Raw genomic sequence first — 14,759 nt, 5'->3', positions numbered from 1 at the left:
TAAACCATTGAATCACAGTATTGAACTGTGTCTTTTTAATGTTTAGCAACTTGGTAGAAGTTTCATAATCTGTCTTAATAGAGAGAAATAATTCTAACAATACTACAACCACATATGAATATTTCTTGGTAATGTAATTAAAGCAACCAAACCAGCCTACTTCTGTATTCTTACCCATTCTCTAAATAGAGAAAAGGTTTCACCTTGAAACTCCATCCTTCAATTGGATAATGTTGCAAAAAGTCGTTGTAAGCATTGAGTCACAGTTTTGTTTCTTGGTATGTATACCTCTGGACAGAAACATACACACTGAGTTTTCAATGCTGAGCTGCTAGTTACACTAGGAATTCGATAGTTTAAACTTTCAGTAAAATTGGGTATGCCTACAGAACTTGGAGCATTTCCTTTTGATCAAAGTCCCGAGGCTCTGGTGGTAAGGAGGGCCATGTTATGGCAGCATCATTTCTATGCTATGCTGTGGCATTTTTGGGTGAAGTAGAATGGCCATACCATGAAAGTTCTTTTCATGGGTTACCTTTGGTGCTTGAGGTAAAACAAATAAATGCACCACATCTTACCACCAAAAAACATACTGCACTATTACCACAAAGTACATTTACAGATAAAATAAGGCCTACAACCAAGAGAGAATCATGGAAAAAGATGAAAATTTATAACAAACCTGCAGCAGTGCCACGAGAAATGACATTTAACACAGTGCTATTCATTTCCATATTGAAAGGAGGAACTTTTGATGCTCCGCGGAGACCGGAAGTTGACTTTGGTGAATTCTTTTCCTCCTTTATTACAAGATCAGCAATATCCAGTTTTGTAGCCTTCAATAGAAAATCGTCTGCAATTGCTTTTGGAGACTCACTCACTAAATATGCTTTTTTACTAGTAGTCTTCCATAACTCTTGTAAATTGTTTTCTACTCTTTTATCTGGAAGAACAGGTGTTTGAGATTCTAATTCTAGGTCCTCCGGGACATCAGGTTTTGTAGCCTTCCGTAGAAAACCACCTTCAACTGCTTTTGGAACCTCAGTCACTAAAGATGCTTGCTTACGAGTAGACTTCCGTAACTCTTGTGAATTGTTTTCTACTCTTTTATCTGAAACATAAGGTGTTGGAGATTCTAATTCTCCATCTTCTGGAACATCAGGTGTTGGAGATTCTGACTCTAGGTCTTCTGCAATAGCTTGAGGAATTTCACGCAATAACCGTTCCTGTTCAACAGGATTCTGAAGCTTCTCCCTTTTCTGGAGGTACTCGTACAGTGTACTTCCCACAATTAAGGAATTTGTGTTTTATAGAAAATATATTTACAGATTTTGACTAAAAGATCTCTACACGGCATTTTTCATAACCTCATAACGATCAGACAAAATCCTAATGCAAAATGTTCATCACTATAATTAACACCTTTCTCACCATAAACAGCCAATATTTTAATTTCATGACACAGTAAAGTTAACAACATATGGAGCATGTATCAGAGAACAAAGTTAGTTGTATAATAATTGCAGTATAATGCATTCGAGAATCAGCAGCATACTTCACATATTTCCATCTTCGAACACCAAAAATGATAGGCATATTTACCACAAAACAGAAAATATATTATCCAACATATATCAGAAAAGGATATTCTCTACGCCAACCCTTTTCATTTGCACGATCAATAAGATTTTGTAACATGGTGAGCTCTCTTGCAAGCCACTACAACATAATTAAGACATAATAAGAAGGGAGAAAAGTTAGGTAAAAAATCAAGCAAAAATATCAAAAAAGTAAACAAAAGCTCTTATTTGAAACAAGCATGTACAGCACATATTGTTTTGATAACACACCGAGGATACAAGACAAGTATATATATTGAAAAATTATAAATACATAAGTTTTGATGTTTAACACAAACATCAAGAAGTGCAGGAATTTATCAAAGGTATAGCTAGTATGTATAAAAACTAAATAGTATTTAAGAAGTCTTACATACTTAAATTCAAGTGTTATTTATTCCTAAGAGTATTGTTTAGAGGTGCCAGATTGTGTCACAGAATGACTGCTCCTATAATGAAGTGTTATAGTTTTTTTAACTGGCTAATGGAGAAATAGCATGCAAACAGTATCAATCCTGATCTATATTGCAGTATCAATGCAGGGGCCAGCCAGCATAATCTATGTGATTATTGTACATAATTAGGAATACTGCTATAGTATATGGTTTAGGATAGATAGGAAATCTCATTTATTAGCTGAAGATGGGAAATGCTTCCCAAAATTAGTTAAGTACAGTATCTATGTATGGGAAAGAATACAAGATAGAAAGGCACTTGGACAATTTGCATGGTATTAGAGCCGATGGTTCAGCTAAGACGATTGTTGGAGAGAAGGCGGCCGTTGGTGGATTCATGCATGAGGTCCCATGTATCGAAAGTCGCTAGGCAGCATGTTCCATTGTAGATGATGGACAATGGTTGTACGCATGAATAAAAACATGTGTGGCCTGATTGCTATGTGGGTTGGGCTCTAGGTGGCTTGTATTAAAAGTCGCTAGGGAGCATGTTCCATTGTACAATGTACATAATGGACAAAAGCGGTGCAAGTATGATGAAGAGGGTATATGGCCTGATTTGGAGGTGGGTTGAGCTCTTGGTTACATTGTTAAATACTCGAAAATGTTTCTACTTGAGGGGGAGCATGCTATTGTGTGGAGGATTTACACTTGAGGAGGAGATTATTAGGAACCCAACTGCGAGCGAAATAGGTCCCACATCGAGAAGGAATGGGCAAATTGAGGAACATATAAGTGGTGAGGCTAAGATATGGTGTCAAACACACTTATGTGGTTCTTTGCTTAGCTCATTGTTCCCCATGTAGCCCTTTGCTCCCCGCGATACCAACAGGTGAAGAGAATCTACTTGGAATATTGTCTGTCACCTGCCCCCTGGAAGGCTGGAATTAAATGCATTGGCTACAAATGGGTGTAGTTTGTGAAGCTTAATTCTGCTGACTCTCAATTGCTACAAGGCTCGACCGGTTTTGCTCCCGTGGCCAAAATGACTACATTACAAACTCACTTCCATGGGTTGGTCCCTCCATCAAATGGATGTAAAAAATGTGTTCCTCCACAATGATACTCTCATGCCTCCTCCTCCAGGTTTATTTTATTCCTCTAAAGGATTGTGCCAGCTTTTTGGACTTGGTTTGCGAAATTCGCTCTACCCTATTTGCCTTTTTGTTTTGCCCAGTTTAAAGATAGAAATAGAAGGAAGAAAAACTAGAGAATCTGTACCCGCAATCTTTTCTATATTCAACTTACCAAATGAATTACAAGTGATGGCTGATCTATACATAGAAGTCGTCGACTAACAGCTGGCAACGTATAACTGCCAGCTATCCTAACAAACTAACAGTAAACAGTTTAGCTCTAAGGCTGTCTGTTTCTGTTTGTATTCTAACCACTTAATTAATACTATTCTCTAATGCCCAGGGCTAGTATGATTCTTCCAAATTGCCTGAATGATTTTGCGAAAAGTTTCACAATATTATTTTGTACAATATCTATTTATGGGAAAGAATAGAAGATAGAAAATCATTCAGCCAATTTGACACAAATCACTGAAATGCAACATGAACGAAGCAATTGAAACACAAGGCTGCATAAGAGTCCAGAAAGTACATGCTTAGTCATATCTTCATGCAGTGCTCTTGCCGTCTTCTCTACATCAACCTACCATTTATAAAAAATAATAATCATTGTCACGAAAATTCAGATTCAGTAAAGCACCAGACATTGTATTTTAGGCAAACATACTTCATTGTAGAAAGAATAAACTTTGCTCATAAATCCTTATACCTTATTTAAGGAAGTCAATAGTTCTAATGCAGCAGGAATCTTTTTATTTGAGAATAATTCAAAGTAATAAAAAGAACTTACAATCATAGGTTTCTTGAGCAAGCCATCTTTTACTCTTTGATGCAAATTCTTACACTCCTCCTGAAACCATATCATAGATCCGAAACCCCAAAATTTAAAGGCAGAATTAGGCAGACACATTGTCATGCAGAAAGTTCATGATAACGATAAATCTCATTGAAAATGAAAAGATGGTATTAAGCAACCGCACACAATTGTGATGTTAATGCTAAAGTAAAAATACTCTTATGTATTTGTCAGAACCTATTAAAATCATTTACGCCAATAAAACATATTCAAAAATAGGCGGAGACAAATTAAAAAATTTATTAGCTTATTAATAGAGATCCTAGAAAGGACTTTTCAAAGTAGAGCATGGGGTAAGGAAATTTGTATGGCATTTGTTTTAGTATACGAGTTTCGAAATCATTCTGCTCTATGCTCTACTTTTCAGACTTCCATATTATTCTTTAGCATCGCCTTCTCCTGTATGACTTAACACGATTTTAGATTTTTCTGTGTTATAATATAAATGATATTTTATGTTTGTCCTTGAAACTATCCATAAATAAGTCCATTGCAGATTAGAATGAAAATTTGGTTTTGTAAAATAGCAGAGCAAGAACATGCCTTAATCCCCAATAATTAGGACAAGCTGCTAGATTTAGTTTAAATTTACAGGAATACCTCATGAATTTTTTCCTACTATCATATTCTGGTCCCACTCCTTCCTTTACATATTTGAAATTTTATTCTTGCATTAATTGGAACTAGAATAAAACCTTGAGGAAATCGACCTTATCTCTTTACTTCCTCAACTGGCATGAAAATTTTATTTGAAAATTCAAACCTGCATCAAATTCTAGAAATTATCTAATTAACATAGTCAAAGGACAACAGAAATATTATATGATGATGCACAGTGCTTTTCATTTCTTTTCTTTTTTCATTTTATATTAGGATTTGGTATACCTCTGTCACGCATTTGTCTGAAAAATCACATCCAAATGAACTTTATATGACTTAGGATATAAAAAAGATAATACTTATGATGACATTCAGCACTCAAAAACCCCAAATAAATCATCAACACCGATAACATGTTGGCTTAGCACCAGATAAGACAGACTTTTTGGTCTGAAAGTATGGGGGTGTCCCATTCCATGTTCAGGACATGGTACAAGCCTCGGTAAGGGCTTATGATGATACTAACAAATGACACACAAATGAAGGATCACCAGCATGAATCAAACCTAAACCATTGAGTTGATGCAAATCCATCCAACCTGTTGGGTTCACTGTCATTGGCATAATGCACAACTTTTACAAAATACAGTTTAAAACTAGTAAGATAAATCAACTGTACCTCAGAGAAGTTATCATCTGAAAGCATGTTAATGCTGACGTCTTTAAAGAAACCAGAAACTTCCAGGAGAATTCCCGTACTTATTCCAGAGCCCTTCTTTACACCTACAAGATAGCCCAGAAAGAACTGTACTTTAGCTAATTAGACGAAATAAATCTCATCATTTAACTTTTCTATATCTGTCATGCTCAACTGTCAATTGGCGTACTAAATCCAAAAATAAATAGTAGATATAAGCAATGCTAATAGAAATAGTTACAGGGAGAATCCCTTGGAATATTAATTGCAAATTGAATGCTTTATTACTCATTCTTAGTTTTCAGAGGCATGGTGTTTTTTACTCATTTTCATTGCCTTTCTCATTTACTTATTCAGGGAACTACACTTCTTTTAAGTAAGACACACCCACATGAGGCTAATGAATTATATTATTTTCTTCATTATCATTCGTTGTGAATGGTCCAGATCGGTTAATTAGGACCACTCACACCTAGGATGCAACAGTTACCAATGACATCAAACAGGGGTACATATGCACATTTTGGTTTGCTTCAGTTATGTGAACCCCACACGATACGTGACCGTTGCAAATGAAGTCAAAACGAAGAACATAATAAGCTCATTTAGTTTGCTTCATTTAACGTGAATCTTCCCAGACATGTGACTGTTACTAATCCTGTCAAAACAGAAAACATTATAAGCACATACAACAAGAGAAGTTATTGGGTTATATTGTTTTGCTCATTGTCACTCACTGAGAATAGTCTAATTCGCTCAATTAGGCCTAATTAGAGTATTAGACTACTTTGCCAGGTCATCAAAATACAAATGAGCTATGCTACTGATACAAAAAAGAGAGTACACTTGGATTTGGCCTTTTTGTTGTTGGCTTCTACTTCTAACAAGTACAAGTATTACACTGAAATAGTTGATGAGAATGCCTTACAAGCAACATGTGTATTTAAAAGTCATAATTATAAACATTTCTTATAAGGCAACGGCATAATCAGCGTACAGGTTACAGCAGTCAAATTACCTGTGACCTGCAGAAGCTGGTGCGAATTTTTCTGGAGATAGTCATTGGGGTCACACTTAATTCTTATGAAGCCTCCAATTACTTTTGTCTCAAATGTTTCATGGTTCTTTAGAAGTTCCTCAACTAAACTCCTCCTCAAATAAACAAGCTTGATATTGAAAGGAATAAAAGCAGCAAAACAGCTCTTCTGTTTTTCCCTAGCAAGTTTCTTTGGTTGACTCTTCCTCTCCGAACTTGCCGATTTCGGAGTTTGACTAGTCCCCACGGCATCCTCCTCATCATCCGAGTTAAAGAAAATATCATCATCAGATTTGTCACGGTTCTCAGCAAAGTGTGACTCAAGCAAGTCATTGATTTTCAACCGGCCAATGGTCTTCCTTCCAAACAGCAAATGTAGCCTCTGGTCACACACAACCCTCTTCTTTTTCATAGCAGAAATAAGGTTATTCTGTTTAACATACTCATTTACGATATCAGTGACTTCACTTTGAGTTAACTCATTGCTTGTGTCTCTACCAATGGATCGAAGAAACCCAATAAGCAATGTCGAACCCCATCCATCAAACTCCTTTTTCTGTTTTCTGTGTTTCCTCCTCTTTCTGATAGGGTTCTGAGCCTTCCCATCAATTTCCTCAACCCAAAAAGAATCATCACCAGCTTTATCATCCATCTACAATAACCCTAACAAAAATTTAATCTTTTCTGCTGATACTAATTCCTAACTCTGCTACCTTTCAAATTTCTATTTTTTTTTTGTACTACGAAGGGTATCCTCTCACCTTTTTTGGGTAAGGAACTAATCCCTCTCGGGGTTCGTGTCTGCCTTCCAACAAGTTGTCGCTCCAGGGATGAATCCTCGACCTTGGGGATGCAGTGAGGCCTTACACCATTAGACCAACGCCTTCTTGGTCCTTTCAAATTTCTATGTTACAATGCTTTCTGTTTCTCAATGTCAACCTAAGGAATTTTAAAAAAAAAATACATAAATTGGCAGCAGAAAAATAAAAGCTACAATTTTTTTCTTATAAAAAACACATGCATTCCCATTTCCTAGTTGTTAATTTTCATTGAAACCTATTGAATGCATAAAAATGAAATAATCAGAAGTACTGAGAATCAGAGAACTGTAACAAAAAATAAAGGCACATTCACAAGCACAAGCAAAAACAAAATCAGAGAACGACGTCGTATTCACCAGAGACATTTTAAGAAACGACACATGAACAAGAAAGAAGAAAAAAAGAGTGACATGCATTGGAAAAAATGGAAGAGAAAAAAGATACCTTAAGGGCGTTGACCAAGAAGAAGAAAAAGAAGAAGAAGAAGAAGAAGAAGGTTCTCGAAGAAGCAGAGATCGTTGGTGTTTGAATGGTGAGGAGTATCACAGTTTGATGGTAGAGCAGAGAGTGAAGAATAAGCGTTGCGTTCTTCAATCAACTTCAATATTTTGAGAGACTGAAAACAAGAACCCCAACTGAATGGCCCCACCAAAGGAAAAAGGTAAAAAAATGAATGTTTTCAAAGAAATGCTCAACTTTGTGTCCACACACAACACATATTTTTGTTTTTTTTAAAATATATTCTTATTTATTTCGCATCATTTTCATCCATTAATTTCTTCATTTTTCTTTAGTATAATTTCTGAATCATTATAGTTAAATCTGATTTTTAGATCATTTGATTTTTTTTAAATCATGTGCATAACTTCAGAGATCAAAAGAAAAATAAATTGTGTTATCCGGCACTGTGTGAACTTTTAATATTTTAAGTAGCTTATAACTTTTTAAATCATTTGATAAACCATTTAAGTTGTCTGATAAATAAAATTTGGAGAAATATAGTAACTTATATTATATATAAAAGCTAATTTTTAAAATGCTAATTGAAACAATATTCGAAAAATGAAATATGTTCTCAACAATTCATCACTAATTTTACATTTCAAAATATTTGAAAATTATATTTAGTAACACCTATCTACAAATCCATGTTATTATTGTTTTTTTTTGCTATTCTTCAAATTTCTACTAATTCCAAAGATAGGTTTACTTAATAAAAATTTATTTAGCTACTTACAAAATTACAAGTTTTTAGTTACTATCATTTTATAACCAAACATTAGTTTTACAACGAAAATAAATTTTGTTCCTCATTCTATGAATAAGTTATAAATACTAATTACAAAAAATCTTAATTAGTATTGTATTACATTAACTTAACATTAATCTTAAAAATAAAATCACCAAACTTTGTGTATCTTATTCTTTTATGTATATATGTAGGTTCGATATCCAATTTTTCTTGGACATATGAAAGATCCTAGAACAAAAATGGTTTCCCTTTTGTTAATAATGAAAGATCCTATAACTTATTACATTAAAATGGGACTCGCCATGAATGTTCATGTTTATGATGCAATCATGATAGATATTGCGTATCCTCCAATATGGTTGTTTGTATATTCATGCCTAAGATGAAGGCAATATATTACATATTATTGAGCCTAATCTACTCATTGTTGGATAATATCTTCCTTGTTTCAAATAAGTTCCTTTAATTAATGGGAATTAGCTTTCCCATAGTTCACTTCTCTCTGTTTTTTCTTTTCATACAAACTCCACTTCTTACTATGAGACATAACTACAAAATTCGGTTGGTGTTTTTTATAAGATATATTATATTTTCTATACAACATTTATTGTTATTTTTCATTTGCTTTTGTTAAAAGTATTGATTATCTCTATATTTTTTTGTTACTTGGAGGGGAAAACCCCAAGAACACTAGGGTAGAATATTCCTAGTTAAATATATTCATGTATGGTCAAATAAGACTACATTCCTAAATAATTTAATTACTTTTGGTTATTCAATATTTGTTTTTTTGGCTATTGAATACTTTTTCGTTTTCATTAAAACTATTAATCAATGAACAATACTAAATGAGATTAGAATAATAACTCTACAATATTTTATGAAAAATAAGAAAAATGTACTTTTTAGAGATATTTAGGATTTAATTAATGGTTTTGACAAATAAGACGACATGGAGCATATTTCTTTTATTAGAAAGCGTCTTGAATTCGATAAGGAAGGTAACTACTTTTCTTGTTCTTTTAGAAAAATACTACAATGAAAAAGTATATGTTCCATTGTCCTACCATTGGGAATTTTCTCTATATAATAATTAGGAGGATGAATTCAAAGGATAAATATAAGGTAAGGGGATTTAGAATTTTTCTATTTTAGAGTAAGTTGATATTTTATATGTAGATTTGAGAGGGGTTGTGGCAATCTGAACATGCATTTTTTATTAGTAGTTAGGTGGACATATAAAGAGAAAAAGATATCTATATCTACAAAGTTATAAATATTGTAATAACTTTTTTACATTGTATCATTTATATTTTAAAAATAAATAATACAAATGAATATGTATAAATATTTTTATGTTAATAATTACTACGTATTAGTTGAATCTAGATTTATTCAAAGGTTGTATTTTTATTTTCCTTCTAGAACCTGTCACAATCTTCCTTCGATTCTCATACATGTCGAAAATTCCTAAGATGAGGCCTAGATCTTGTGCTTAACTACTTATGATCTTTTAATTTTCATCCTATGATGAAGATATGTTATCATGGGTTCCAAGAATATTGGCATCAAAGGCGATCTTATCCATATTGTTTCAGCTTTGAAATTATTATTACCGAATCCAGAATCATTCTTTAACTAATTAAAGTCACACATATGGACACAAGGGGTGTAAAAAGTAACAAAAATACTAAAGAATATAGCGGTTAGGAATGAATACTGAATATGATGTGACTTATAATTGATAATAATATGGAATGGAATTAGAATTTAATTGGTTTAAACCTCCAACCAAAACAGAATGGAATATTAGGTTCACCTAATTGAACTCGCTAGAAACTATCTCTTTTTCTCATTGATCGAACTTCCACCTTCAGTTGATATTGTTTTGAGTTGAGTACTATGTCATAAATCAAAACACAGCAACCATTATTTACACGTGTATATAGACACATATATACATGTATATATATATATATAGATTTGAATGCCACAAAGAGAGGTAAAACTTCTCATGTGAAGAGAATTAAGGCAAGAGAAGTGCATACACTCACATAAAGACACAATTAGAGAGGTACATATATATATATATATATATTTTGGATGTGATTCTAGTACCATTAGGGTTACTCATAAACCTTGCTTACCATGTTTGGTTATGGCATAAGGTTAGGACAAAGGCTTTCTCAACCATCTTTGGAATAGACGCAAATGAGAGGTGTTTGTGGGTTTCTGTCACGATGAAGGTATGCAAAATTCCATATCCTCTATTTTGTAATGTGAAGAATCTTAAATATTTATGTTTTACATGTTCTCAAGTATTTTATAGAGTTAAAAGAGCATGTCTATTTTGATATATAATGTTAATAACTAAACCAAAATAGAAAAAAACTTTTATTTTTGATAGAATAATAAAATTTGAAGAGAAATGTTAGCAACACATTTTTAACCCTTTTCAATATATTGTCCATGATTTGGTGAATTTCTAGTAGGACCACTAAATAGGAAATAGACTTGTGTGATTTATTTGGTCTACATGAGAATATATCAAAGAGAGTATTGAAAAGAGTATTAATAGTCCTCAAATTGAAGTAGTTCTCCATTTCTTGTATTGATTTGTAGGTAATTGATATTATTTTAATACTATATTCTTTAGATAATAAATAAGGGAAAACCCATTTTTCTATTCTCTTTTTCTTTTTTCCTCAAATAACCAAAAACAAAGGTGTACGAAGAAGAAGAAAATGATAAATATTATATTGATCATGTATAAGTGATAAAATAATAGATAATATATTAATTATTGTATCATTTACCATATAAATTTAATTATTATTAACTTTTAAATATAAGTAATATAAATTAACGGTAGATAATATACTAATTGTGTATAAATCTTTACATACATACATGTCACACTCTGACAAAAATCACTTACTTTATTTGAATGAATTTGTTCCAATTTTGAGGGTGATGTTATACATATTAATGTATGAATATCAGGATATTGACAAAAAAAACATTGTAAATGTCCAAAGCATTAGAAACATGATCATCAGATCAACCCTTATGGCAAGTACATCAATCCTTCTATGTTGTGCCCTAGGAGCAGTGATTAGCAGCACTTCCACTATGAAAAAGCCTCTCAATGATTCAATTCTTAGAGCACTAGGGAAATTCCCAGTGGCACTTAAATTTGCAACCCTTTTTACTATGTTCTTATTCTCATTTCTCTTTCATTGATAAGCAACTCAAAGATTCAAACATACAAACACTAGAACAACAAGCATCAAGCCAAGACAAAGATAACCACATTACATCTGCTCAATTCAGTCACAATAATGCATCAGGTTTCATCAACCAACTATGCTCGTCAAACAGGGAGTTTCACTAATGATCCAAATGATATCTAGGCTAATCATATCAGTCAATTACCTCAATCAGATAAATACAATCAAGCTTAGGCTGCAAATCTCTCTGCTTTTTATCCTTGGCTACAAATGCCTCTACTTTTTATCATGTGTTGCTTGGCTAATAAGCAACACAATTATCATTTGTATATTTCAACTTGTTTTGGCACGTGTGCCTTTTATTCCTCATAGAGTTTGTTAGTTTATTCTTTCCATAGTTAGTTAGTTGGTTACTCTAGTTTCTCTTTGTATAAATAGGATTAGTCTTTCCCCTTTGTAATTCAACTTAATCATTCTTAATAATAGAAGAATCAATTTTCATATATCTTCTTCATCATTCTGTTTTCATTTCATTCAACTTCTCTTCATCATCACCTAGAAGTGTTATTCACTTCATTCAATAATCAAGAAACCTTCTTGACATTCTTTTATAGTATCAAAGATCTTATAAGAGTTTTGTTACATTCAAGATGTCTTCTTCATTATTTTCTACAACACCTCACAATCCACATATGGATGCCACACAAGATCCTTACTATGTGCATCCATCAGATAACCCGAGGATTGCATTGGTTTCACCTCTTTTGGATGGTGAAAACTATCACCAATAGAGTAGGTATATGAAAATGAGCCTTATCTCCAAGCAGAAATTCGAGTTTGTGGATGGAAGCATTCAAATGCCAGCAAAAGATGATCCAATCTTCAAAGCTTGGGAGAGAGCAAACACTATGGTTACATATTGGATTATAAGATCATTTTCCCCATCCATTTCACAAAGCATTCTATGGATCGACAAAGCACATGAGATTTGGGAAGAACTCAAAGAAAGGTTCCCCCAAGGCAATCTGTTTATGATAGCAGACTTGCAAGAAACCATAACTAATTGCAGGCAATGAGATCTTAATGTTAGCAAATATCACACTGAGATGAAAACACTATGGGATGAATTGGAAATTTTCAGGCCTCTTGCCAAGTGCAACTGTGACAGTGAAAGATTCAGAACTGAGGACAAAGTTATCATATTTTTAAAAGGATTAAATGATTCATACTCCAATGGGAGATCCCAAATCATGTTAATGGAACCTCTTCCAAACATGAATAAAGTTCTCTCATTGGTCATTCAGCAAGAAACTCAAATGTATGGCAGTGAATCAGAGGCAAAGACAATGAATGTTGGAACCAACTGGAAGAGGAACACATCATATGGTAAGGATGCAGGACAAACCAACAAAGGATTCACCAAAGGAAATCAAAGTTCATACAACAAAAGCCCTTGGAACAAGTCATCAAATTCAAGCAAATTTTGCACTCATTGTAAGAATTGTTACATGATTCATGGATTCCCTCCGAACTTTCAATTCACCAAAAATCAACAAATCAAATCTGTGACTTCTGGGAATGAACTTGAGCAACAAAAAGGGGATGATACCTCCTATGGTCTAACCAAGGAGCAATATCGAAGCCTCATCAGCATACTGCAAAAGCAGACCAGCCAAAAGAAAGATCCATCTAATGCTGAAAATGTGGCCAACACACTATATACAGCCTCTATATCCAAGGATCACCATGAGGAAGGTAAATCTATATCTCAATGGATATTGGACAGTGGTGCCAATAATCATATTGCCTATAACATGTCTTATTATTCTGCCTATCATAAAATCAGACCTATAAGGGTCAGATTACCTAATGGACATGAATTTTTGGCCAAAATCTCAGGGACCATAGTTATTTCCAAGAACCTAACCATACATGATGTTTTATATCTTCCTTCATTTTCTTATAATCTGCTATCCATACCTAAACTAACCTCTCAATCCTCCTGTATTTTGTCATTTGATGCTTCTTGTTGCAAAATACATGAGAAGGATTCCTTGAAGATGATTGGTATAACTAGCCTATCAAAAGGATTATATGTGTTAAAAGGATCTAAGCTTGAATACAATGTCAACTTCTCTATTAGCAATTCTGTTATTATTCCTAAGAATAGAATATGTCATTATAGGTTAGCTCATCCTTCCAAGTCTTGTATGGATACGATTAAGACAAAAATGCCTTACATTTCTTTCAATAAAGATCACATATGTGACATTTCTTATCAAGCTAAGCAAAAGAGGCTTCCTTTCCCTTTAAGCAATACATTTTATAACAACAACTTTGATCTTATTCATGCTGATATTTGTGGACCTTTTTCTATCACCTCTATACACGGTCACAAATACTTCCTAACCATAGTAGATACACCTGGATTACCTTAATGAAAAGTAAGCCAGAAGCCTCTATGGCATTAAAGAGTTTCATTACCCTAATCCAAACCCAATACTCTACTGTCATCAAAGTGGTTAGGACAAATAATGGACCTGAATTCCTCCTCAAAGAGTTTTATGCCAATAAAGAAATCCTCCATCAAACCTCTTGTATCTACACACCACAACAAAATGGTATTGTGGAAAGAAAATACCAACACATCTTGAATGTGGCAATAACTCTATTAATTCAGAGCAATCTTCGTAAAGTCTATTGGTCATATGCCATTAGACATGCTGTTCACATCATCACCACCTTACCCACACCTACTCTGGCTAATCAATCCCCTTATGATACTATGCACAAGACTTAGTTCAACTTTCAAAACCTGAGAGTGTTTGGCTGCCTTTGCTACACTAGCACTCAGAAACACCTTAGAGACAAGCTTGACCCTAGATCATCAAAATGTGCCTTCATTGGTTTCCAAGAGGGAACCAAGGGCTATATTTTCCTTAACTTAATCAATAGAGCCATCCAAGTCAGTAGGGATGTTATCTTCCATGAAGAAATATTCCCTTACCCTTCATCCAAACCTACTACTTGCCTCTCTACTCCTCAACCAACCTATCAAGACACCAATTCCTACCTATATGATGACATTTTTCCTACCCTGCAAACACATGAGAATCA

General features: G+C 33.6%; 1 protein-coding gene across 5 annotated transcripts in view; it reads right to left on the bottom strand.

Annotated features, from left to right (window-relative positions):
* Positions 1–7,812, bottom strand: part of LOC109343133 (uncharacterized protein At5g08430-like) — a 9,286-nt gene extending 1,474 nt beyond the window's left edge. The window contains exons 1-8 of one of the 5 annotated variants that reach the window (XM_019581288.1): positions 7,605–7,812; positions 7,101–7,278; positions 6,322–6,991; positions 5,286–5,389; positions 3,941–4,000; positions 3,683–3,733; positions 1,649–1,719; positions 683–1,278 (exon numbers count right to left, since the gene is read on the bottom strand). In XM_019581288.1, coding sequence (XP_019436833.1) covers positions 683–1,278; positions 1,649–1,719; positions 3,683–3,733; positions 3,941–4,000; positions 5,286–5,389; positions 6,322–6,991 — 1,552 coding nt within the window. In that variant the 5' untranslated portion in view covers positions 7,101–7,278; positions 7,605–7,812. The other 4 variants (XM_019581287.1, XM_019581286.1, XM_019581290.1 and 1 more) reach the window with 4 other exon arrangements.

This window comes from Lupinus angustifolius, chromosome LG03, assembly GCF_001865875.1.
Source record: "Lupinus angustifolius cultivar Tanjil chromosome LG03, LupAngTanjil_v1.0, whole genome shotgun sequence".
NCBI classification, from domain to species: domain Eukaryota; kingdom Viridiplantae; phylum Streptophyta; class Magnoliopsida; order Fabales; family Fabaceae; genus Lupinus; species Lupinus angustifolius.
The sequence above is the reverse complement of the archived record's forward strand: the minus strand, read 5'-3'. Positions and strand labels throughout refer to the sequence as shown.